This window comes from Pogoniulus pusillus, chromosome 8 (genome assembly GCF_015220805.1).
Source record: "Pogoniulus pusillus isolate bPogPus1 chromosome 8, bPogPus1.pri, whole genome shotgun sequence".
Lineage (NCBI taxonomy): Eukaryota > Metazoa > Chordata > Aves > Piciformes > Lybiidae > Pogoniulus > Pogoniulus pusillus.
In genome coordinates, this window is record NC_087271.1 from 25,417,229 (window position 1) to 25,443,800 (window position 26,572).

The following is a 26,572-nucleotide window of genomic DNA, read 5'->3' on the forward strand; positions in this document are numbered from 1 at the left end:
CAAAGCACTTGCAGTTGGACCTTGGCACTTCCAAGGGTCTTCATAGCCACACCAGAGTGATAAAAGAGGGATATTGCCCACTTGGCTGCGTCAGGCTGGGCAGCTGCAGCACAAATTTCTTTCTTGGGGTCGGGCAGGACACGGACACCAGACCCTCCTCAAATCTCATCCCTTCTTGAGTGCTCCTGAGTTGACCTGCACCCTCTTCATCTCCCTGCAGCCTCTCCTTCCCCTTTCTGCGTTCCTCTCTCTGTAGACAGCACCAGTTCCTTAATGACCCTGATCATGCAACTATTTTCTGGCCACACATAAATGCTTTCATTCCTCCCCCTCCTCACCCCTGACTGCCATTGCCGTATTAAAAAGCAACCCGCTGCTGGGAATACATTAGTGACTTGCAGCAGATCCTTCTTTGCAAGGATAATTACAAAAAATAGAGGGACAATAACTATTAATATTTTATTGCAGTATTTAATGAGCTAAAGCAAATCGTCTTGCACTCCACTGGAACGACATGCTTTGTCATTCTTACGTTCCCTCCATCATTTTCCCCAGCTCCCCATCTGAGGAGACCTCCCTGCTTTCAAGTCCTGCTCGCTCAGTGCAATTTATATTTCCTCTAAGCTGCTTTTCTCCAACTTGAAAAACGACCTTGCTACTTTCCGGGGCTGGTGTACTCTTCCTGACAGTGGTTCAGCCTGAGACCTGTCCACTTGTACCAGACGAGTCCGGGGAAAGAGCAGCCCCCTTTATCTTAGCAGAGAAAAGCTGCCCTTTCATCTCAGGTGTTTATTGTCTCCATTTCACATGCATGGAAACGGCTTCCAGAGGTTAAAGAAGGACTTTTAAAAGCACTTTGGGACTCTGAGGGACTTGACTCCTTGCATTTGAAAGCCCTGTGTGGTGCAGGTCACCCACGGCTCAAGAGGAAATTGGTGGCTGAGCTGGGGACAGAGGCTAACCCCGCTGCCAGCCCCGTGCCCTGGTCATGCCCAAGGGCAGCAGCATTGCTGAGTGTGCTGGGCCACTGCTGACAGTGGGCAGCACTTGTTCCCCATCAGATCAGCCAAGCCGCTCTTGAAAATGCAAACCTGCGGAGAGGCAGTAGGGGAGCCCTGACCACAGAGCCCAGCGCCGGCTGGCTCCCACCTAGCAAACCGCTGCGCGTCAATCTCTTCCCCACCGCTAGACAGTCGGGATGCTCGGCATGTATTTCGCAAGGCTCACTGAAGATAATCACTCAGGGTAGTTCCATCTAGGCTACCCTCCTTGGGAGCAAAGGATCTCAGAAGTGCTCTGCAGGGGACCCAGGATGCCAGGGCATCCCTGAGCATCCACATCTCTGTTCACCAGAGACCTCCTGGCCGTGCATGCACCCACAGCATGTACCTGCTGTGCATGGGGAAAACACCATACTGTCAGTCTCTGCTTTTGTATTTCCCTAAATTCCTCCATTCATGCTTTTTGATCAGTTTTGATAGGGAAAAAACAAAACAAGAAACCCACAACAAAAAGCCATGCAAATAGTTCTATGTAGTAGATAGTTCTATATTATGTGGACAGTTGCATACATGCATACAGTTCTATATTTTCCATACAGAGATTCTCTCTCTCTTTGGGCCTATGTAATAGTTCTGTAGGCTCCTACATATAAGTCGCAGTGGTCTGAACATAAAGAAACTGTGCCCTGATCATTTAAACTCTTCCTAAAGCTCAAACTTCCTTCCCTCTTTGCTGCATGCTCATTATTTCTGAAACCCACACCACTCCTCTGAGTTGCCCTGACCTCTCAGGCAGTGACCATTTGTGTCCCATCAGCTCTCAGTCACTCCCCTCTGCAGGCAGTGCAAGCTTGCAAGGGGCAGGGCCCAAAATTACAGAGCACTGCAACTTCTCCAGTGTGGCAATAATGTGGAAAGGGCATTAGCATAAAGCTCTGTCTTCCTCTCAGAGTGATTTCATCCTGCCATGCTGGCTGTACACTGAGCAGCAGTTTTAACCCACTGCACCAAGATGCTCAAGGGGAAGGCATTAAGCAGATGAAGGAGCAGAAAGCCAAGCCAGTACCCTCATATATTTATGTACCCCAACGGATGATGTTACTATGTGTGCAATGCCTTGCTGCAACCAAGCCAAAGTCAATCAGGCTTCAAGAATGCGAGCAGCTCTTAAAAAGTATCCAACCCAAACAGATCTGAAATGAGATTATTTCATTTTAAAAGCACTCAGTAAGGTAAACCAAAAGTTGGAGGTGTTATTGGCACAATCACCTTTACCCATGCAAATGTGAGTAACAGAACATTTTTCCCTGAAAAACACTAGAACTGTGTCATGGATACACACATGCCCGCGAGTATGCACTTAAGTATGTGGGTAACGTTCACTCATGCCTTGCACAGCGTGCTCAGAACAAGGATAAAAAGGGAGATGGAGCTGAGCAACATTGCTGTCTAAGACAAGTAAAACACAGGAAGCAGCATCATCACTGGTAAAGCCGTGAGTTGTGGTCTTGCCATTTTCCCCTGGCTAAAAGTCCAAGGCCAGGTGCAAAATGGGGAACACTGTGATGCTGATTTATAGCTAAAGAGCTGAGACAAGGATTTCAAGCTGCTGGGACCCTATTAACATGTACTCAGGCTGACCACTGCAGTTGGTAGGCAACAAAATGGCAAGAGAGTTCAGAACTCTTTCCACAACCCTCCCTCAGAGACGGCTGGGCTAACAGGACGGGAATGCGGGGAGCAGCGTCCTCATCCTCCTGAAATACATAATCACTCCCCCAGCCTCTGCAAGCAGAGTAGAGATTTAATGTGATGACAGCCTGCATTTTTTACCTTTAGTCAATATGAGAAAGGCCCCAAGACTATGATTCCCAACATCTGGATTCCATCAATATGTGATCTGTCATGATGTATCGGCATCCCCCCCCTCTCTCCGGATTGAGCAATGCGGCTGGTTTTATTAATACGTCAAATACATTATCCGTGTAATACACTTGTCTGCCTCTGCCCTCCCGCTGCTCCCGCACAGCAGATTTGAATGTATGATGAATCAGTTTGCATTACACGTCTGTACGTCATAATTTGTCAGGATTAATAGGAGCGTGCGTGGGGCGGGGGAGCGGGAGGCGGCGCGTCATGTGTGTTTAGCGCGGAGATGTCTGGATCACTTATTTATCTCTGCTTAGGCCACCGGCTTCCCGGAAAACAGCAAGCGCAGCGCGTCTGGGAATTGCTGAGCAACCCGGAGCACTCTCACAGGTACAGCCCTGACCACCACCGGCTCCAGTCATGGGGACACAGGGAAAGGGGTGAGTGGGCTATCTTCATTGAAAATTTCATTGGAAGAGACCTCCAAGATCATCCAGTCCAACCTAGCACCCAGCCCTGTCCAACCAACTGGATCAGGGCACTAAGTGCCTCATCCAGGCTTTTTTTGAACACCTCCAGGGACAGCAACTCCACACCTCCCTGGGCAGCCCATTCCAATGCCAATCACTCTCTCTGTCAAGAACTTCCTCCTAACATCCAGCCTGTACTTCTCCCGGCACAGCTTGAGACTGTGTCCCCTTGTTCTGTTGCTGGTTGCCTGGGAGAAGAGACCAACCCCCACCTGGCTACAGCCTCCCTTCAAGTAGATGTAGACAGCAATGGGGTCACCCCTGAGCCTCCTCTTCTTCAGGCTAAACAACCTCTAGCTCCCTGAGCCTCTCCTCACAGGGCTTGTGTTCCAGGCCTCTCACCAGCTTCGTTGCTGTTTTGGGTTCATTTGGGTGCCTTGGACACACCTGGGGTTTCCATGGTCCCATGCACAGGGTCAAGTCCCTGCATGCTCTATCAGGCCCCAGAAGAGAAGACACAAGGAAAGTATCACAACGCTCCCGGTCTTCCTCCTGGCTCTGCCAAAACCTTGTTACATGACCTTGAAGCACAATTCCTTACCTCTGTTTCCTCATGCATAACATCTGCTGTTGCCCTCATCACTGATTCCCTGCCTGATCCCTGCCTGACTTGCCGAAAGTAATTTATTTTTATTTTGCAAATGTTTTTTTGATCTCAACTGTTTCTGGGGAAGTGCAGCTGCAGGAGGCTGGTGGAGGTGAGATCGGGGCACTGACGAGTCGGCTCAGCAGCTAGCAACGCAGTACGTTTTACTAAGCCAGTGCCATTGCCTATATACTCCTTTAGAAGAGGCGTGCACGATTAGTTTGGGGCTGGCACAAGTGGACAGTACAGATTGGTTCAGAGTTATGTGTAAGGTACAGATAGGTTGCCCTGTATCAAAACAACCTGCGGTGTCCCCCCCAGGGGGCTGGCCAGCTCAGCCCCCTGCAGGTGTGGGTGGGTGGCTCACTGTTTACAGCTTAGCCTTCTGAGCCAGAAGCGGGCTCAAGGACACCTCCCAGCACGGGTTCTCATGTTTACCAGCTCATGTCCTGCTAGCGGGAGAATTCTCCCACAGGGAAGAGGCACTGGGAACCCAGAGCCATGTTCAGGTGCTGAGCACATTCAGAGTCAGAGACAGCCAGTGCAAGCTATGTCCTCCTTAAGACCCAGTGAAACCTAGTGAAACGGGTCAGGGCTCAGCAGGAGGCACCAGTGGCATCCTCACTTTGCATACAGGCATCTGCTTGCTGCTCTGCAGCTGGACTTTAGTTTGCCCCTGTAAAACATCGATTTCAGCTATAAACTTTATTTACAGAATATTACGCAGGATTTAGTGGGAACCATAAAGATCAGAGCACAGAATTACCCATGCTATTGCTTCCCAGCAGTGACCCAGCAAGACCAGCAAAAGCAGCCTGCAACTGACAATCTTCTCCGCCACAACGCCCAGCTGACACAAAGAGCCACTACCTATGAGGCTGCCCACCCCAGTGTCTCGCATTCTGCCCACAGCATCACGTTAGATGTCTCTCAGCTCACTCTTAATGAGCTTGTACATCCACCCAGGACAGCCCAGCACCATGCAGAGCTCCTGTCTCATGTCCTGGAAGCACGACAGCCCCTTTAGCACAATGCTACTCTCTGCCTCATTAGCATTGCCTCTCACCAGGACTAATTATCCTGACTATTAGTTCATCTCTCTTGCCCAGCATGGCATGGCCAAGAGGAGGTGTGAGATCTTGCTGTCCTTGTGCTAGGTCTTTGCCTCAATATGGGTGACAACTTCACTGGGACCATAGCATCCAGTCTGTGGTCCTGGTGAGCCATGAAGCTGTCCATCTTGATGCACTGAAATCAGGAATTTAGGGATATGGAGTAGGGACCAACCACCTCTGCACTGGTAGAAGCTCAAGATGGATCATACAGGAGAGAGGGAGAGAGTGGTGAGTAGATGTCAGTGTGCCCATGCATCTCCCCATTGATCCTCCAGCCTGTTTCATTTCCACTGAATGAACTGAAAGGTGGTAAAGACCTGCACAGTCTAAATATAATGTCAAGTATCAGCACAGATACAGGCTGGGTGGTGAGTGGCTGGAGAACAGCCCTGAGGAAAAGAACCTGGGGGTCTGGGGTGATGAAAAGCTCAACATGAGTGCAGCTTAGACAGAAACCATGTGCTGGGCTGCAGCAAGAGAAATGTGGCCAGCAGGGCAAGGGAGGTGATTCTCTCCCTTTACTCTGCTCCTATCAAACCCCACCTGGAGTGCTGGGTGCTATTCTGGAACGCCCAACACAAGAAGGACATGGAACTGTTAAAGCAAGTCCAGAGGAGGGCCACAAAGATGCTCATACGTCTGGAGCAACTCTGCTAAGAGGACAGACTACGAGAGTTGGAGCTCTTCAGCCTGGAGAAGAGAAGGCTTCGAGGAGACCTTATAGTAGCCTTCCAGTATCTGAAGGAGGCCTGCAAGAAGGCTGGGGAGGGACTATTGACAAGGTCTTGTAATGACAGGATGAGGAGGAATGGATTTAAACTGGCAGAGAGGAGATTCAAACTAGACGTTAGGAAAGGGTTCTTTCCAGTGAGGGTGGTGAGACATTGGCACAGGTTGCCCAGAGAGGTTGCGGCTGCTCCCTCCTTGGAGGTGTTCAAGGCCAGGCTAGATGAGGCCTTGAGTGACCTGTTCTAGTGGGAGGTGTCCCTGCCTATGGTGGAGGGCTGAAGCTGGATGGTATTTGAGGTCCCTTCCAACCTAAACCATTCTATGATTCTCTGATTATAGTTAGATATAAACTGTCTTGAGTGGTGATACTTTACAGTGTTGTCATTGCTAACACTTTGCTTGCAGCAAAGCTCAGCAGAAAAGGGAATTTAAACTATTCTCACAGTGCTGATGGCAGCATCTTGCTGGGGTGAGACCCCCTGCAAATGGCTCATGACCCCTTTGCAGAACATGTACTCTACAGCAGAGCACTCCAAATCCTGCCTCTGCATCAGAGGGGTTTGGTAACTGCTAGGGAAGAGACTTGACCACTCAGCCCCTAACCATGGCCCAGTGAAGAGCCACAAGGCTACTGAACTCTGAAGGACATCTCTCAGCCAGCTGCACAATCTGCTGAAAGGGTTCTTGCTAAGGCAAGAAACAGGTTTCTCAACCAAAGCAATTAGAGACTTTTCCATCAGAAAACAGAAAATACTCCATGATTTGCCCCTTTTGCTTCTCTAGAAGGGCTCAGGGAAGTCCTGGCTGAGCAATCTCTCTTATCCCCAAAACTCAGATCTTGCTGCAAGCCTTGAACTTCATCCCTCACGACATTTCCTTAGGGGGTTTTCAACCTGCTCTTTTGCTTGAAAACACAAGCCACGTGCCCAGGGGTCTCTAGGAGTTCCCAGCCGTACCCAGGCTGTCTCCCCAAGGAGTCTCCAGAGATCCCTAGGTGTTACAGAATCATAGAATCATTTTATTTAGAAGAGACTTCTAAAATCAGCAAGTCCAATGCTTCACCCAGCACTGAGGGGTCATCACTAGACTCAAAGGTCCCCAAGGCTTCCTTTGCTGGGGCCACCGTGCAACCCATTCATGCCAGGGCTGGTGCCACCCTCCTGCCGCATTGGTCCAGGGGATGCTGCAGGTCTGTCCCCTCCCCCTGGCCACAGTGTGGCTGAGCCCTGTCCCCCTCCTCCCATTGCCGCTTCCCGAGCGCTGCTGGAGGACGTGACGTCAGGGTCCCTTAATGGGCAGCAGTCACCTCACTTTAATAACAGCTCCCAGAAACAATTGTACATTTACAACCCAGCGAGCGATCTTGGCACGCTGAGCCTGCTCCCCTTCCAAGGCTTAATTTGATTTTGACATATTGGCTTGAGATTAAAGGGCTCTCATAAAAAAAAAAAAAAAAGAAAAAAAAAAGAAAAAAAAAGAAAAAAAAACCACCCCCAAACACACACACACATCCAGCCCCCCCACTGCCCCCTTTTTCAGGGCTGAAGCAAAAGTGCTAACATTGTAATATTTTAAGTAGAGAAAATCCAAGTGTGCTTTACCCCCCGCTGGCTCTTATGCTGGGCTTATAAAAATTAAGTGGAAACCTACACAGCTGTAGGCTATAAATCCTTTGTCGCTAATGCAGCCAGGCCTGGTACCTGCCTCCAAAAAAGAAAAAGAAAATAAAGGCAGACTCCAAGAAGAGAAAGGCCAAAAGAGATGCACAGGGCTGATAGGGCTGGGCAGGTTGGGGACTGTGCACATCCTTGTGGCCAGAGGACTGTGTGGAGGATGAGCGGGGAAGGGAGGAGAGTGCTGGAGCGCAGGGGAGAGCACAGCAAAGCAGTAAGAGCCCTCTCGGCTGAAGATCAATTAGCATCAATTACTGACTTCATTTAATTGTCGTAGAAGATGAATTTGTCATTTTTAGTCTGGAATTAATGGGAGACCTTCAACTTTCCCTTGGCAGCCCCAGCAGGTCACAGAATATTTTTTTCTCCTTTTTGCAGGGGGGAGAAACATGGCAGTGGGGAGGAGAGGGAAGAGCTGCAGATGTTGCCCGTGTACCTGTCCCCATTCGTATCTACTCATTCCCATCCATCCCCATCCACTGCCATCCCAAGCATGGCACCACAGTGTCAGCCATCCTCCACAGCTGATAGGTACAAGCAGCACATCTGGTGCAGGTGCCCTGGGCAGCACATCTGGTGCAGGTGCCCTGGGCAGCCCTTGTGCCATGCCCAGCAGCACATCTGCCACCACCTTTCTTGTTTTCCCTTTTTTTTTTTTTTTTTTTTTTGGCACCTTCCACTTTTTCTCTCCTTTCCTCTTTTCTGCCAGAAATTAATTTTGCAGTCGGGGGCTGCCAAGTGTTTACATTTTCCCCGGCAAACAGGCGACAGTAAACAATGAACGCTCGCAGATGAAATTGAATTTATAACTGCATTACGGGGCCAGATAACGCCCTAAAATAATACAACGATAAGGAAATTCGATTTGATTGCCACCACGAATCAGCTTGGGCCCATCTGCAGCCGGAGCCTCCCATAATAATTTTAAATTGGGTTTGTAAACCTTATTTGTCCTTAAATATTTCTGTCATTTTTCATTGCCAGAGACAGATCCTTGGGCGCAAGGCAGTGCGTTGGCCCCGCCGGAGCCATGCTGGTGTGCAGGCAGAGGGGCTGGAGCGGGTGCCTAGTGTGCTGAGCCGGCGCCGGGGCCGGCGGTGACAGCTGCTCATCCTATCCATCACCACGTCGACAGCCAGGGAGGGATCTCGGGCAGAAATTGAGTTTGCCTCGCAGGGGACAATTGAACAAATTAATAGACCATTAGCCAAGCGGTGACCTGAGAAATGAGGGTGCTCAGACTCTCCCCAGGTTTGGCAGAGAGGAAGGGGAGAGGCAATGGAAATCCAGTGGTCATCCTCAAGGGGACAGTCCCAGCACCCTGGGATGAGATGGGACCCTGGGTGTACGTCATAGCTTGCCTGAAGCCCGTCACTGGTTCCCCCCTAAATGGCTAAGCTATTGTGCCAGCATGCAGACAGCAAAGCAGGAAGGATGCAGGGTTCTAGCAGGTGAGAGATAGCGAGGGGCACAATGAGGATGATCCACAATGATGCAGAGGGACAGGAAGCAGCAGGAATGGGAGATCTGGGGAGAAGGGGAATAACCTCCCCAGTTCTCTCTTGTTTCTGAGGAATCCACTGCAGAAAGCCATAGTGCAAAAGTTCTGCATGAAACGGTGCTGCAGTGTGCATGGGATGGCTCCTAGACCCCCAAGGTGCAAGGGTGCAGGACACCCTCCAGTTCTGGTGGGTGAAAGGCTGGTGGTTACCACCAGGCAGGACACGGGGTGTCTCAGTCCTTTTGGCACAAGAAGGATGCTGAACTGGGAAAGAGCTGGGCAATCCCTGCATCCTGGCCACCAGCCAGGGCTGTGGGAGCTTGTGGAGGGTTGATCCCGGGAAGAATACAGTCCTGCCTCACAGTGCAGCCAGGTGCACTGCACAGCATCTCTCCCCTGCAACCTCCACAGAGCTTGCTTGTATCATCACCATTCATTATCCAAATGACTATATTTATTAAGTCCCCTGCCAAGGCATTACAGAGTGGTCTGTAACAGAGATTAAAAACAGAATAAGACACCAACACAATCTTTTTTTTTTTCCAAGGAAAAAAAAAACCAATAAACAGCTTCAGCACTGGCTTCCAGAAACACGAGCAATGGGAATGATGCCAAATTCACTGCTGCCACAACATGAGCGTAACTTGTGCCTGCAAACAACCTACTCTCAGAGGTAGGGATTAGCCCAACACACGTGCTTCTACTTGTCCAGCTGCTCCCTGTGCTGAACACCTTCACCCACTCCGCCCTGGGCAGCTGCCCTGCACCACCCCATCTTGGCCAGGATGCTGAGCCCTGTAGGAATGTGCCACCCTTCCTCTGCCCCTATGCCTTGTAAAGCAGAAACAAATCAGGGCTCCTTTTCTGTGGGCACCACAGTCTGCTGCAAAGGCATGCATGAGACAGGCTAGGTTGGTGACTGTCCATAAGTGTGCCAGCTCACCAACTCCCAGGACATCAAGGTACTACAGCCTGGGGCAGAACACTAATCCTGGTGCCATTTGCCAATGGCTGGGACAGCAGTGGGACACAGCAAGGAGCTGTGGCTCCTTGCTCTTGCCCCATGGGGTCTACAGAGTACAACATCAGCCTGTGCAGCAGGAGGCTGCTGGGTTCTTATTTTCAAAGGTATTATTTGAAGAACAAGGTGCTTTCCGAGGAGGCAGCAGGTTTCTTTGTCTCTGCTGAGATAATCAGGTGCAGATAGGGTGTATGTTCTGTAAAAACACACACTGGCTCCCACTCACCGCTTACCTTTCTTCTGAGAGCTGTAAGGGTTTCAATTACCGGATTCTGGGATTTAGTGCCCAGGGCTTTTTGGTGTGCGTTAGATTTATTGGAAGGTTTAGTACCAGCGGAGGATTCGCGCATTTACTCCCATGAGCCCAGCTTCCGTTCACAGACCCTAAATCACGAGCTGAGATGGGCTATTGTCACTTACGACATTAGCATGGTTAACGTACACGGGGATGATTAATAGTCATATACATGCAGCTTCCCCCTCCTCCCCAGTGCCACGTGTCTGCCACCTCTACCGGAGCCAGGGGCTGCGAGGGGTGCAGCCAGCATGCCTGCCCTCATGGGGACAGCCACACTGCACCCCCTCCCTGTGAAACTCGGGTGATCAGCATCACCCCAGCACCAGCAGTATTACTGCTTTACACTGTATTCTACCATTGCTATTATTAAAGTGAAGTGTTGAAAGCACTGAGGGGGCAGAGGGCTTTCTGGCAAGGCAGGGCTATGGGAACCCCCTGCAGAAACTGACAGGGAGAAGATGAAGGTGCACATAGAGAAGAAATGTGCCAGAAAAAGGGGAAGGGTGCAGGCTGACAAAACCTGAGGAGAAAAATCGTTGTTCTAAGAGTAAACCTGGCAGGACTCATCCATTCCTTGCTGACTCCTTCCCAAAAGACACTTTAGAGCCAGTCTGTCACTGGAGAAGAGGAGTTTGCCTTTATTAAGCAGGAAACGGCTGAAGGAGCTAGAACTCTCTAATCCAAGCAAATCTCCCCCAAAAATCACACGGGATTATTCCGTATGTCTGCTCATCTCACCTCACACGTGCAGGAGCAGATCCACATGTCCTCCTTATCATCCTCTGAGTCTAGCTACAAGGCTAAAACTCATCACACAAGTGGCCTCCCAGCACCTCAGGGATGCAGCAGCCCCTACACTGTGGGGCTCTGCATGGTGCAGTGACAGGTGCCCAAGGCTCAAGGCAAGACTTCAGCCTGGCTGTGCTCCAGAGGAGACACAACCACGCTCCTAATGAGCAAGATCCTGATGGCTTTTGTCCTTTTTCCAATACTGTGCTACTTACATTCCTTCTTTTTTAATTAAAGCAGCCCCAGCTGATTTTACAAGCTTGCCGCTGCTTCTCTCCCAGTCTCTGTGTCTCTCATATGCTTGAGTGCTAGTATTAATTATTAGAGCCAATTTACTGTTTATACTCTGATGTTTTAACTAATTACCACTAATGGCAGACACCAGTGGGCAATCAACTTCATTTAGTTCCCAGTGCAAACCTCTCATTACCATCTGAGAGAAGGAAAGAGAGTGCGCAGGAGGGATAAATAAAGAGCAAGCTCCACGGGCAGTGGGTGTCTGGGAGAAGTGATAGAGTGCTGGAGGGGTGCTCTTGATTTCTGGTGCAGCCCTATGGCTCTGGGGAGGGATTTAAGGCTCCAGCACGTGTGGATGGGCAGCAGGGGCAAGTCACTGTGTACAACTGCACTGCAGAGGTTTTTGAGATTGCTGTTACTTCATGCCCTGTGCCACCAGGGAAAGCCTCTAAGGCCGAGACAGCTACAGTTACAGGAGAGCAACATGCCTCTTTCCTTGCATGGTAAATGACTCATTTTCCCTGCTGGGTTTCATCCTGGGATCCACTCCTGGGGAAGTGCATCTCCGTCTCACATTCTTGGCTTGGTGTGGTGCCAGATGGAGCCAAGGTTCCTGAGTCTCAGGTGCCTCTGATGTTAATCATGCCGTGAGAAGTACAGTGAGTGATGTGAAGTCAAGATGAGCTGGGGCTGAACGTTCCCTGAGCTGGCCTTCCTCCTCTCTCTGGAGCTGAGCTTTAAGCCTGAGCTAACAAAGCTTGGTCATGGAGATAATTTAGCTGTTTCTGTATGTAGTGATACTACCAACAAATCCTTAACATGAGCATATCTGTCTACTCGTTCTCTCTGGAGACCCAGGAGAGCTATCCAGGCACATGTTGATTTCCCTCCACCTCAGAACAAGCGCAGAGTCCTTAATGCTAAAAACACATAACCTTCAGACAGTACAACTATCCTGGCTGTGCTATTTCTTCTCAGTTTTGGACCAAGAAACAAACATTTGGTGCAGAGAGGAGCCTGCAAGGATGATGGAGTGAGTTGACTCTACCAGAGCTGGGCTGGTCCTGTGTCTCCAGGAGAAACCTTTGGTGCGCACAGCCCAGAGCTCACCAGGAGGGACTGAGCTTCCAGACATTTCCAAATGTGGCTGAGAAACACCTCTAGAAAAAGTGGTGTCCAGATCCATTTGTCTCCTGTGGCAAGAGCTGTTACCCCTGACCTGGGACAAACCTCCGGCCAACTGTATTTGTGGTTCTGGGGATCCTGACTCCTCCAACCCACAAGTGTGAACCTTTCCAGGGTACAGCCAGAGCTCTAATGGCCTGCCAGTTCATTACCAGTAGTGGGAGTCCTGCCCTAACTAAAGAGACTGCAATGTTTTCACAGTTCACATTCCACCAATGTGATTTTAGCTCAGCGATGCCGTACATGTGGGAATCCTAAACAGAGGCAGGAGCTCTGCTGCAGGGATGGGACTGGGCACCACCTCTCCAAAGTATCTCCAGGCTTTGTTTCTCCCTTTCCCTCTTTTTCTCATTCTTTCATTCCCTGGTTTGCTCTGTTGAAATCCTGCTCTTGAACAGGAGATGGGGGGAACTGGAGACCTGCTCTGTAGTGGTGGGGACATGGTCGCCTATCTTGTGGAGGGGGGTTATAACTATTCACACATCTGAAATGTAATTGCTGTCAGCTTTCTCCATTCTTGCAGCACGAGGCCTTTAATCTCTCCCACCAGACCCATCGGCCCTGATATTGCAGCTCCAGAAAGGCTGGTTTTATGTACTTTAACCCTGCGACCTTTACAAATCCCATCATTCCAATCAATACGTCTCATTAGCGTTAGGTAAATGTATGGGATGGATGGGGAGCTGTGCTGGGAGGAGCACGCAGAGGGTGGAGTGGAAAGTACTCCTGCCTGCCCACTCTCGGGGGGCAGCACAGCCCCATTACGCTCCTGGACCTGCTGGGGGCATCCTTCCCCCTAGTCAGCACACCTTGGTCCAGCCAGAGAGGAGGGCCAGCTAATGCAAAGCATGAAGCAATGTCCCTGCAAAGCCAATGGTGGAGTCAAAAGCTTGGGAGCTGTTAACTGGACCAAGCTGTTGGAGTCATTTTTTTCTCTCTCCTTGGGAAGGAGACGTGTTTTACAGCTTTCCCCTATGTTGACTAAATGAAAACATACGAGGCCTGTGGCAGGAGAGGGCAGAGCAATGTGGGGTGTGCGCAGGGCTGTCTGCCATCTCTGCCTGCTGGGCAGCAGGGCTGCTGAGGAAGGCAGTTGCTCTGGATGGCAGGACAAAGCCAAGGAGAGAGCTGAAGAAAGAAAAGCTGTGTCACTTCCCGTGAAAGGGAAGGGATTAATGCATGGAGAAGTGTGACTTTATACCAGGTAAGAATCTCATCAGCATAGGAATGCTGGCTGTGCCAGGTGGGACCAACCCATGGGTTCACAGGGCATTGATAAATCAAAGATAAATCATAAAAAGGATGGGGACAATCCTGCCCTTGGGAAGTCTGGAGATGGCATAGTGTTGCGGTCACTTTTTCACTGAGGAGGGGGCTCCCTTCCCCCTGGATCAGCGCCTCTGCAAAAGGGGCTGTAACTACAATTACTGCCCATGAAACTACCCATCTTTCCTCTGAATCCTGCTCAAATGCTTGACTTGGGTGACCCACTGGCAGCAGTACATCCCCTACAAGCAGGCTGCTATTACTGCAGCATGCCCAGGATGGGGGCAACCTGTCTCACCGTGCCTACCTCTTTGTTCCCCACGCTGCCACCAAGGTGTGGGGTGGCTTCCCAGGAGACCATAGGACAAGTGGCCTCCAGATCTCAACAACTCCAGCTCACCCATGCCATGCCTCTCAGTTCTGCATAGTTCCAGATCTGTGTCCCAGAGCTTGGACTGAACTATCTTGTGCTTAAGCAAATTCGTTCCTGGCAAATCCACCTCATGAAGGAGATGAGTTTACAGTGTTCTTCTCCCAGTGGGGTAAGCTGAGGTGCTGGAGGAGGGGACAGTGCTTTCCTCTGCCTCCCCAGGCAAGGCAAGGATTTTAAGTGTCATCTGGAGCTGGGTTTGGTTTGTGAGCTCTGCTATCCCCATCTGCAGAGCCAGCACGTTACTGCAACAATGCTCAGCCTGCCAGCTTCGGGCTCACCCCAGCAGCCTGATGAAAATACAGAGCACAAAATAGATTTGTATGCGTGCATCTATTTCTGCAAGACCCCACAAAAGCAAGGGCTTAAACCCCACGGGCTAGCTCTGCTTTTGCACCGTAGTGAGACTTAATGAAGCTGTTTCCATGAGGTTTAAACTTGGAGCTGGACCAGATACACCTCTTGGTGGAGCATGGGGCAGCCAACACTATCTCTCTGCCCAGAGGAATGTGTGGAGCTGGATATGCAGTGTCTGCATGTATGTAGGGCTGTTTGGAGACCTGGTCCATGTGCCCCCCCTTTCCCAGCACCGGTGCCTGCCTGCCTTGTCTCCCCATTGCCCTGTTTGTCAAGGCTCTTTGGCAAGACCTCGGACTTGTTGACAAGCACTACACTCCACGGCGGCAGGAAAACCATTTAAACGCTAAGCTCCCCTCGGCTTTAGCGAGATGACTGCAGTGCAGGATCTTAGCACAGCCCCTGGCAGAAGCCAGAGTGAAGGAGAAATGAATAAATCTTCTGGCGGGACCAATTTCACTCAACCTGACATTCCTCCTCCTGGAATTAAATGGGCAAATCCTGAGGTGCTTCCCTGGTGCGGTGGGCTGCTCAGAATCACATCAGCACCCATATCCATTGCCTCCCTGGTCACCAAGCTGGGAGCAGGCTGAGGCTTGGGTCTGGTTTGTGATAGGAAGCTTCTCAGCTTCAGAGTTGTCCCCTCTAGCAGAACAACTCTCAGGCCTATTAAAGTCCCAGCTGTGCATGACCCTAGTCAGCAGTGCACCAGGGGCCTCCCCCATACAGGGCAACTGTGGGCAGAGTCACCTAGAGTGTTTCAGTCTTGCTTTATTTTGCCACCAACAGTGTGGATCCAGCAGGAAAAACTTCCAGGCAGTTGCAGACCCTTGGCAAGCCTTTCAGAGCACTGCTGCCCTTGTTGGCACCATGGTCCCTGGCCTGGCCATCCTCACCTGACAGCAGGACATCCTGCACAGATGTAGCAAAGTGGAATGAAGTGAGAGGGCAGAAAACTAACACATCCCCCAGCCACATGGTTATCAGAGAACACAGCAGTGGCTTTGTTGCAGGACCTGTTTAGCCTTCCTGAGTTGTCCGCTGGAGGAAAGCTTAGTGTGTGGAGAGATGTAGATAGAGAGATTGGTGGGTCCAGAGAAGCAGGACTGCAGCAGCCTTAGATTTTATCGGTGCCTTTGCACAACCAGATGACCTTGGAATCCTGATCAACAGCTGTTAATAAGACACAGGGGAGAAGGACAAGGCACTAAAGGCAGCATGGCTCTGGAGGAACCAGTTACAGCTGAGGGCATGGCATGCTGCCACTGTCTGGTTTAATACTGCCTAGAGCATGACAGCTTACTGGATCAGTTTTTCTTAGCCATTAGAAAAGCTGCTTTTGGACAGAAGGAATTCCCAAAGACATGGAAACCCTCCCAGATCCCCATTTGCTCCACTGGCTCCTGTGTGCCTGTCTCATTCCTGTGCTGAACCCCTTTGAAGAGCTGAGGCTGACTCCAGCCCTGAGGGAAGTGGGAAAAGGTTGCTACAGAGCAGGACCTTCCCAGTTCTTCCTTCTAGTCCTGGTTTGTCTTGGCAATGTTCAGCCCTTTGAACTCTGGGGAAGGAGATGGCTGGGAAAGAAAGGGAGAGCAGGTTCACGTCTGGGGAAAGCAAGCAGGTGCTCAAAGTGCTGAGACCTCAACCCAGAGCCACCACTGCCTCTCTGCTGTGCTCTGTCACTGTTCCTCACCTCCAGTCATGTAGAAATCTGGCCCTACTCAGGGCAGCACTTCAGACCCAGCCATTACAATGACAAGGGTGATAAGAGATTCTTATCACAGTGCTCAGCATCGATTTGAAGCTGAGCCCCTTCCCCGAACTCCTCCTCGTGGCTGCTGGAGCAGCAGTTGACACTGCAGACAGACTCAGCAGCAGGGTTTGTTGGAAATCAAAGATGAAAGTTTGGGGTTCAGACACCTCTGGTGGTATGCCTCTCCAGCTTAGCAGCCTCAGACATGTCCTCTTGCTGCACACATAACATGGGATGGGAACCAGGATGCCTGGGCTCCTTTCTGTCACTCATCCGCATCTGCTTGGATACCTGGATGAGGTCCCCAGGCTGCAGGAGGGGAAATGCAGCTCTTCATCCCTGGAGTGCACTGTGAGAGCCCACCTAGGGGGATCTGGGCAAAGGTCTACAGCCTCCCAGCTGAGACAGGAGATTGTTCTCTTACTTGTGATCAGGAAATGAAAGCAGAAGGTTCTCCTGAGCTCACAAGAGAGATGAGAAGCAGCCTGCAGTCCTGCATTCAAAGCCTGGGGTTCACTGCACTCTTGTTTTACTTTCTACAGCTCAGTGTAGCCTTATTCCACTTCAACCTCTTTCCCCACCCATGCTGCTGCTCACCCACTCATGCTTGATAGAGGCCAATCCTGCCCTCCTGCAGGTAGGAGAGAGTACTGATGGGGCCAGTACTTGGGAAGGGGATACTTCGCATTGGCAGAGCTGAGGACCCTAGACGCAAAACATCAGTCAGCTTTCCCCTGGTGTCACTGTGAGCTGCTGTATCCTCTCCTGCTAGGTAGCTGCGCTGGATGTCTTTCATGCGAAAGCAGAAACTGCACTCAACTTTCAGTGAGGTTAGAGATGATTTAGCACAGCTTCTCAGTCTCTCAGTTTCCCCCTGCACCACCTGAACCATGTACAGAACTCAGTTCCTCCTACCAGCCTCAAAACGTGTCCAGGTCCCTGTTTGGAGCAGCACTCAGGGATTCACACCAGCCCAGGCTTCCACCTTCTTGATTTCTGCCTTCTCAGCTTTAGGATGGACCACAGAATGTTGTGCACCCAGGCGGGAAGGCAGAGGACACGGCAGCACAGCCACAAGTGATTTGCCATTGGAATGGGCTGCCCAGGGAGGTTGTGGAGTCACCAGTCCTGGAGGTGTTAAAAAAAGGACTGGATGAGGCACTTAGTGCCATGGTCTGGTTGATTGGACAGGGCTGGGTGATAGGTTGGACTGGGTGATCTTGGAGGTCTCTTCCAACCTGGTTGATTCTGTGATTCTATGATTCTACACCTCCATTGAGGCAGCCTTGGGCAGATGACACTGCAGCTCCCCAATTCTTGGGGGCTCCTTGGCTCAGATGCACACAGCCACTCTTTGCAGTACCCCCAGAAAGGCAGAGAAGGGCTTCAGCCACTAGTGGAGAAACTTAGTTGTCTCACATAGCCATACAGCAGAGCTGCTGAGAGGACCAAGACCTGCTGTTATGGAGCTGCCCAGGAAGCTTTGGCCCCTTTAGAAACCCTGAAGGGCCACAAGCTCTGGCCATGCAGATGTTGCAAGTCTTCCCTTTCCTGCCAGCACCATCTCTGGGAAGAGTAGAAGCACGAGGCAGTGGCAGGGGAAGCACTGGAACAATCGGGGCTTGTGCAGATGAAGAAAGGCCCTTCTTGTTGGCAGGGGAGCTCGCAGGCATCGCAGGATGGCACCCCAGGTACCCCAGCTGTGCCGAGACTCCAGTCCAACAGAGCCTGAGCTGTTGTGAGCCCAGCCCCAGCCCCGGCACAGGGTGTCACCGCCTGCCTTGGTTAGTGTGGATGTTCTTTCTTTGTGCCCGCTGGTTTCTGCTCTGCTGACCCGCTTTGCTCCCTCCACTGGCGCCATCCATCAGCTCTGGCAGCCCTGTCAATTCCAGGGCTCCACAGTGCCATTCCCCAGGGGAAAAGGCTTTTTTTTTTTTCTTTTAGGGAAAGGAGAAGTATTTTCCCTCCTGACAGGCTGCTAAGGCTTCGTTCTGCCCCTCCTCAGAGGTATCTAATGCTCAACAGAGTGTAGGGACAGGGCACTGTATATGCCTGGGCTTCTCATTCATCTCAGCCTCCCTGCCAGTGGCCAGAAGGCCTGCAGTACCCACAATGTCCCTGGGAAGATGTGCAGTGTTTCCGGGCAGATGTGTAACGTCCTCAGGGCAGATGTGCTCCAGCACCCTACCTATCCCTGGACCCTTGCTATTGCAGGTACCAGGCAGGCGGTGGCAGCCTGACTTGCAGCCCGCAGGTTCTGCAGGCAGGTCCAGTGTGTGAGTAACCATACCAAGCTGGCAGGATGTGGGGCAAATCAGCCTGGCAATGGCCAACCCCCCCCATTCGTTTGCACAACGTCTTATTCGGGCTGGCTGTGGCAGCAGCAGCATAACTGCATATGTCTCATATCCCGTTTGCCAGCCTCACAGGTGGCAGTGGGGACAAGGCAGAGATGCCAGGGAAGCTGCTCAGGAGGACAGCATTGCATCTGGAATAAAGATAGGGCAGGGTGCATTCACATCTCCACCCCTGAAAGCACTCCTCCAGGAGATGGTGGCATATATGTTGGTGTGGTGAAACTTCCAGCAATGTCCCTTGCCTTGAGGCTGCATGCTGGAGACTTACCTCCAGCAGCAGGAAAAAGCAGAATCCTGTAAGCAGCCTTCATCTCATCCCCTCTGCCTCCCTGGGCCAGGGTCAGGCCTGCAGTGCCTGATGTTGCCCCAGCTTTCCCCAGCCCAACCTGTTCCAAGACTGTGGGGCAGGGATCCAGATGTTATCAGAGCTATCTGTCTCTGCCCTGGCAATCCCACCTTGGTCACAGAAACATCTGCCTCAGCTCTTCAACCAGTAACACAGCTCCTAACAGTCCTGACAGTTCACAAGAAAGCAGAGGCATTAAATACTGAGCATATCTGTTTGGATTACCAAAAAAAAAAAAAGCTCCAGTTAATTATAGGTGGAGTCATAAAAAGATGCAGATCAAGAGGTGCTGCTGTCCTGTGGGGTGAGCGGGACTGAGCACCCATGGCTATCCCAAGCCATTGGCTTGGTGCCTGGCACACAGCTGGATCTTGTCATGGTAAGGGGCTGCACGAGGGCTGTGCCAGTGCAGGATGCAGAGCTGACAATGGGGTCTTGGGGTGCCCATCAGGTACTCGCTTAGCTGTTGCACTGGTGGGACCTGGCCTGCCCCAGCCTGTGGGCTTTTAATTTACTGCTTTCCTTTTACCGTAAAACTGAAAGGGGAAGGTGCACCCTTTAATCACTGCCTCCAGGGCCCCGCCTGAAACCACACAGAGACCAAGTGAAGGCTAGGAGTTAATGCTCCTTCCGACACCTTTTTATGATTCATGGGCCTGACCTTGAGCCATAAACCGCTCAACCTCCCTGCCACACCAACAGTATTTACAGCCTGCAGGGGCCATGCGCGCAGCCACCGATGCGGATCTGCGGCCAGGCTGCGCACGCCGGCACAGGTAGGCAGGCAGGGATGCAACAGGTAGGCAGCCTAAGGTGCGTGGGCCGGGATGGCCACGCGGCCGCGGAAGCCGATATGGATGGGCAGCCACGGACGGGTCCCAGCACAGCACACGGAGATGGAGAGGAGAGTAGTGCACTAAGGAATTCATGGTTACGTGCACCCAGAGCGGCACACAGAGGAGTCTGCAAGCGACTGTGCTCATCGGGCAGCACCAGGCAGATGCACATGACCAGCACATTGCACGCAGAGAGGTGTGCATCCCTGTGCCCTCCGCCTGGGCATTTGTCCCCGAACACTGGGCCCTGGCAGGAGGGGCCTTTCCACTTGCCACAGAGGAACAAGCACTGCAGCTGTGGGTATGGCTTCACAGGGAAGAGGTCAGGTTGAGCTGGCACACCTCAGCCTTCCTGGCATCTTGCAGCATGGGTCTCACCTCCCAGCAGAAGCAAAAGCTGCTGCTGACACAGAAACCTCCTTGGCCTCAGGTCCTGGCATCAAGGTCTGTCCTGCTGAATGTCCCTGGCCAGTCAGCTCCAAGTCCTGCTCTACCGATGAGGCCCATGAAAGCCTACGCTGGTGAAAAGTGAACAGGGTGAGGCTTACTGCTTAAAGCAAAGGGTGCTTCTCTGGGTAGGCTTAGACTAATCAGCTCCTTGCTCTATGCCTCAGTTTCCCTACTGCTGCAGCAGGAAAAATAATCCTGACCCATCATATTTGCACGGAGTCAGGAGGCCAAGCTTGCCAATGTTTGCGAAGTGGGTTTGGCTCCTGTGACAGAGTAAGCCAGAAATGTAAAGGTCATTATTATTAGCAAGATTAAAGCCATTTAACCCAGAGTGAGGGAGTACAGCTGAATGCAGTAGCTGTGCCGTTCTCAGCAACAAAACTCAGCTTCAAAATGGAGAGGAATGCTGTGGTTATGGCTCATTTTAGAAACACTGAGCAGAACTAGAAGGTTCCCAGGGTGCTCTCTAACACTTCTACCCCATAAACACCCTCCCTCAAGGCAGACGGAACTGAGGTGGGCTGTTGCTGGAGACACCCAGAGCCCTTACCAACTTTCAGTGACCACTCAGCACATACACGAATCTCCTGGCAGAGGTCCATATGCACCACTTGCCAGCATTGAGGTCCTCACACACAACTTGCTTGGTTTTTGCCAGGACCAAGATCTTCTTCTTTGCCCTCACCAGGGAACCACAGCATTGGGCAACTTTCCTGGAACAAAAATCTCCCTCTTTTAAATTTCTTTGTTTGTTTATTTGTTTGCAGGTTGTTTTTTTTTCCCCCCCTCCTTACAAAACAAAAGAGGGAAAAACATCCTTATCTCAGAAAGCAGAGTTCAGGAAAAAGCTACTGGTCTTTTGGACTCTCTGAGTCCCCATTGGTAGCCTCACTTGTCAAGGAGAATTTATCAGCCAAACACTGTGCTGGTATAATGCACCATATAACTAGTGCATAAACAAACTTCAGCATGATAAATGCCCTGCTTTGAAGCCATAAAGTTATTAGCTAGTGGCTGTTAGCTACTGCTTAGCATGGGACACTCTCCTGCTGTTAACCCCTGGATGTCCTGTCTGTGCCCAGAAGCCCAAGCAGATCTCGAGTGCAGATCGTTTCTGCAGGAACGTGTGGAGTGATCTGGTGGGCAGGGATGCCTGTTCTGGCACTTACCTGTGCATGCTCAACCTACTGCAAGAATTATGGAAGGGAAACATTTGTTGGGAATGGGACTCTGAAGGCTGGCAATTCCTAGCTGTCCTATTTGAGACTTTTGGCAGTTCCTTTCCTTCCCTCTGCTCCTCAAGATGCAAATGCAGAGGGGAACTGGGGCAGGGTAGTTATGTACACGTGCGTGGCTTAGACCCTTCTGGGCTGCACCCATTTCAGACACGGACTCAGATGGGTCTGGAGGAAGGCAGTCATCCCTCTAGTGCCCAAGCCACTTCCTGTAGATGAAGTGCTGATGAGGACTCTGAAGCAAAAGCCCTAACTTTTCTGGCAGCAGCCAGGTAGTGAGTTCTGGTGAGGTGTTTAGAGTTCCTTCTGCTGCCTGCAGGGCATGGTTGCTTGCAGCTCCTAAGCAGCAGAGACTCACCAGAGGCAAGGAGATGCTGGAGAAGCATAGCTGTGTTGCAGGGCCAGAGTCACTGGCTGTGATCTGGAAATAGCTAACCAGTAGCATCAAAGGCAGTGGCCAGGACTCCTGCCAGCACCAGTCCTGGGGAGCATGTTCCACTGTGCAGGGACAGACTGTGACACCCATGAGGTCCTCCAGTACCCCAAGACCTCCTCCTGCCCTTGTCTTACACCTGCATATTGGACCAAGGCAGGCAGCTGGGCATGCTGTTTGTGCTGGGGATGGCAGCAGATCTCTGGTGCTCAGTCCAAGGTGCAGAGAGTGTTACACAGCAGCATGGCAACTTCTTGACCAGACAACCTAGAGCCCCAGAGGCGTGGTGAGAGTTACTGATGGCTGGGGGCTAACTCCTGTCACACTCCCAGTAAAACCATTCCTGCAAGGTGGCGGGAGATGTCTTAGCAGGGCCAGCTGGGGGGCAGTAGGACTCAAGGCTGCCTCAGAGCCTGTTCCTCATTAGAAGCCCAGTGTTGAAGAAACTCGTAATTAGAGCTCTGAGTACTAATTAATGTCCATGACCCTCCTCTCATTCTCCTTCCTCTGCTTCCACAGCTCAGGAGGTCATCCTGGATTATTAACACATGCAAGTACAGGATGGCAAGCTCACTGAGAGGATCGTCAGTCCTTGCACCATGTCCTCCTGTTCCGAGCCGCTTCCCCACCAGCCTGGCATCCCTTCCCTGCCTTCTCTGTCTCATAGCTGGGCTGGACCAGAGACATGTCTCACTCACTTGGGCACAGTCAGTGCTCTGGGGATAGCACTTAAGTGAGCTGAAATATTCCAGAATGAGCAGAGCAGCTTTTATGCTAACTTTGCCTGCACAATCCCTTGTGGAGTGGCTGAGGACAGACAGCTGCATTCCGGGTGTTGGGCTGAGCCTTGCTGGACACAGCCTACCCTTGGAGAACTCCCGGCATGATGGAGTGCAAAGCAATCGATCCAGCCTAAAACCACCAAAGAAAGGTCTTTGGGCAACTCATTTCTGCTTATCCAGACCTTGCCTGGGTCTTTAAGAGCCCTAGGGCACAGAGATGATGCCCTGCATCCTCAGCTGCTCGGGGCACAGACCTGGCTGCTGGGAAGGCCACGCTCCCTGTGCTGCTCAGGTATAATCCAAGGACCAATGTAGCACAAAGACTTGCCTTGGAGCAAGAAAACGAGATATGAAATAAATGAAAACTTTTCTGACTCCCTGGTAACCACCAAATGCCTCTCTCATCTGATTTTTTCCCTTTTTCTGCTGCAGCAATAAAAAGGGGAAAATCAACATTCAAATGATCTTGTTTATGGCAACTAAATAAGCTGCATGTGCTTAATCCGTTAGGGTTTAATGAATTTATGACTTGCTTTGGAATTTGACAAGGGCTGTAAAAGAGTAATTAACATTTATCAGTGTGTTTTTTACACGCACCCCGCCCTCTTTCCGTCTCCCTTCCCTCCTCCTGCTGCCTGTCGTGAAGTAGCACTGGGTATCGGGGGGAATATAAAAGTGATCAATTAGTTCTTAATAATCTCAGGGAAAGATTGTAGAGTCGCAGTATGAACTCAGGGAGTGTCAATAAACATGCCAAAGGTTGATCCCCCCCTTCCTGGCCCTGCTGCAGAGGAATGCAGGCAAATGGGGAGGGGACAGAGCTGCAGGAGGCACTTTGGTGGGCCAACCCTGCACTCTTTTCCTTCTCTGTCACACTCCATCAGGCTCCAGACCAGCTTTCTGTCATTGACACAGTAGGCTCTGAAACAAGGAGTGAGCATGGGGCTGGTGGCAACTGGAGTCCACATCTAGCATAGCGGTGGTGGCAATTTGGAAAAGCAAGCCCAGTTGCTTCCCATGCCAGCCAATAACTCTGTCCTGACAGACATGAGCCTTTTGAGAGTGACCCCAAGTTTTCACTACCATGACCACAGGGCATCCAAACATCTAATGAAATGGAAAGTGACAGCGGTACTGCCACCTGCACCACTCCTGCTGTCACCCCACCATCACTCAGCACAGGTGGCTGTTGTGGTTTCAGCCCTATTAGACATGAGGGGACATCAGTACTGACCCTTGAGACAAGCATCTGACTTGTGCTCAGCCCTCCCGACCGTTCAGCTGCCATGGAGCTGGGCTGCAAGCAGGAATGCAACCTTGGGGCTGCAAGGAGACAAACTGAGACACTCCTGCCACCAGTCCCAGAGAAAGCTGAATGTGACCTAATGATCCCAGGGGATTTCTGGGCTCAATATGCCCAGTGTGAGCTGCCCTGGACCAGCTCCTCTGACAGCCCTGGGGAGCAAAGACAGAAGGAGCCACAGCCATTGCTTTCTCAGCAGGCAGGACATGTCCCTTGTCACTGTGATGCAGCAGTGGCTTTTTCAGGCATTTGTGTGACCAGGATGCAGGAAGCCATGGGGCAGGAGAGGGGTCAGTTCTCCTGGGGGGCAGCAGGCTCTGTGAAAGAGACAGCAGCATCTGGGCTTGGCTGTGGAGCAGGGGGTTCTGGTGACCCACAAACAAAAGCTCAGGATGATGAATCCTCAGAGGTCTCAGGCTGTCTGGGGATCTGCTCTGGACAGAAACAAACTCTGCCTGTTGAACATAATGGCCCAGAAATAAGCAATGAGTCAGGGACAGAGAGGACTGGACCCAGGGGGTCTGGAAAATCTCCACCCAGCTCTACACGTACACCAGTGGGGGTTGGAGGTGGAGGCAGTGATACCCTCCCAGCAGGCTGGGACTCCCGCACCAGGCACATATCTGATGGCTGGATGGGGCAAACATGGGACATCTTGCCAGGCAGGAGTTCCTCAGGCCATCCCAAGGCAGGATGAGAATAGGGCAGGGAGAGAAGAGATGAGGAGGGTAACAATATGAGCTTGTCATCATTTTACCTGGACTATGGGTTGAGGCCAGCATGGGTGTGGGACTGGGCAGTGAGCAGAGCCTGGTGGGTAGCAGAGCTGAGACCCCATGCAGGGTAAGGAGGTGAGGAAGGGGGAGCTGTGGCAGATGTGCTCTGTATGGTCACATCATCTGAGAGCACCGGCTCCTAGCAGCCTCTGGGCAAGGGTTTCCAACCTTGAGTGGTCTTGTGGTGTGAAGGGCTTAACAAAGTCTCCCCATCTGGCATGTGTACATCTCAGAGAGAGAAATGAAAACACAGGGAGGGGTTTCAGGCCACCAGGACTGGTCCTAGCACAGCAACATATGCTCTGCTCACTAGGCAGCAGTTTGGGTCTCCACCACATGAGTGCTACAGCAACATCCATAGCCAAAGCTTCCCAAAATTGCTGAGACGCCATTCATCCATGTCAGCTGCCCTGCCTCACACCCAGAGTGTGTGCTTCTGCAGTGTTACACATTGCCATCCAGGCTCCACCACAGATCCACTGCATGACCGCAGGATCTCTTCTCTGCCATGGTGGCAAGGATGCTGCAGGGTGGTTAGGGGGCAGAGAGGGGGCTGCACTCTCCCTGCCTGTGCTGGCTCAGTCACTCCCATGTCAGCCTGTCTAAACAGCACCTCCTCCCACAGAGACCTTGCACTGGGGGTCGGCAGCTCAGCATCTCTGGGATTTGTCACAATATTGCCAGAATTATCAAAAAGAAGCTTGGATCAGGCAACCCAAAGAGCTGGGTCAACCAGACTCACCATCATCCAGCTGTTGGGAAAGAAGCCTTTGGGCTGATAACAGGGATGGGACTTGTGTGACATGGGCTGATCATGCCCAGTCACCTGAGTCCCTGCCTCACAGCAGGCATATGGCTTCCCCTCTGAGCAAGGCTGCCTCACCCCAGCATGCAAGGCAGCACTTGTTAGTGAAGAAGCAGGGCTGCAGTGGGGTGGTGCTTGGCCAACACTTGCTGCTTTGCAACAGCGATGCAACGGATTCGAGGCAGCCCAGCCATACCCAGCAACGGGTCAGAGACAGCCCAGCCATGCCCCAGCCTTGCTCCACACAGCTGCTGCTGATGGTCACGACAAAGAGCATTTATCCAGCTGCATTTTTAGTTTCTCCCTCTTCACATTTCCCTTTTCTGTCACCTAGGTGTGACAATTATAATACCCATAAATAATAAGGTGGATGGTTATCATCACAGTATGTGAAGCCCTGTGCCAGCTTTTCTCCATCTGTGGGAGACCTTGGGCCACACTTCAGGAGGCAGAAAGGGTTAGAAGAAGTTAACAGGAGACTCTCAGGTCCTCTAAGCATTTTGCCTCGGGTCTTAAGCTCTTAAGCAGAGGTGCTAAAGACAATTTTAGGGTGTGATTATATGAAATCTATTGATCTTTCAGACTCTATAATGACAGATTAACCATTTGAATAAAACACCTATTAATCATGCATTAACCCTTCTCAGCTATTTCTACATTGAATACCAAATTGACAAGGTAGTTGGGACTTCCAGGAGGCTTTTTGGAGGGGGAGGGAGGGGAGGTTTCTTTAAATAACAACGACAACAAGAAGAAAATAATGCAAACTTACAGAGGGGGAGAGTTAAAATCATACGATGAGTGGCAGTTGCAGACGCCTGGGGCCCTCTTTGGTTGTCGCTTCTATCTGGCAATCAATTGACAAGAAATTGAGATTATGAAACATTGTGCCTGTGATCAAAGGAGATG

At 51.3% G+C, this 26,572-nt stretch overlaps 1 protein-coding gene across 3 annotated transcripts in view; it reads right to left on the reverse strand.

Moving 5' to 3' along the window:
* Nucleotides 1-26,572, reverse strand: part of RNF220 (ring finger protein 220) — a 244,999-nt gene that overhangs the window by 119,852 nt on the left and 98,575 nt on the right. The window contains exon 3 of one of the 3 annotated variants that reach the window (XM_064147710.1): nucleotides 26,436-26,510. The exons of the other annotated variants lie outside the window; for them this stretch is intronic. Within the exon in view, the coding sequence (XP_064003780.1) occupies nucleotides 26,436-26,510 (75 nt within the window). The remainder of the gene's footprint in view (nucleotides 1-26,435; nucleotides 26,511-26,572) is intronic. 3 annotated transcript variants of the gene reach the window in all.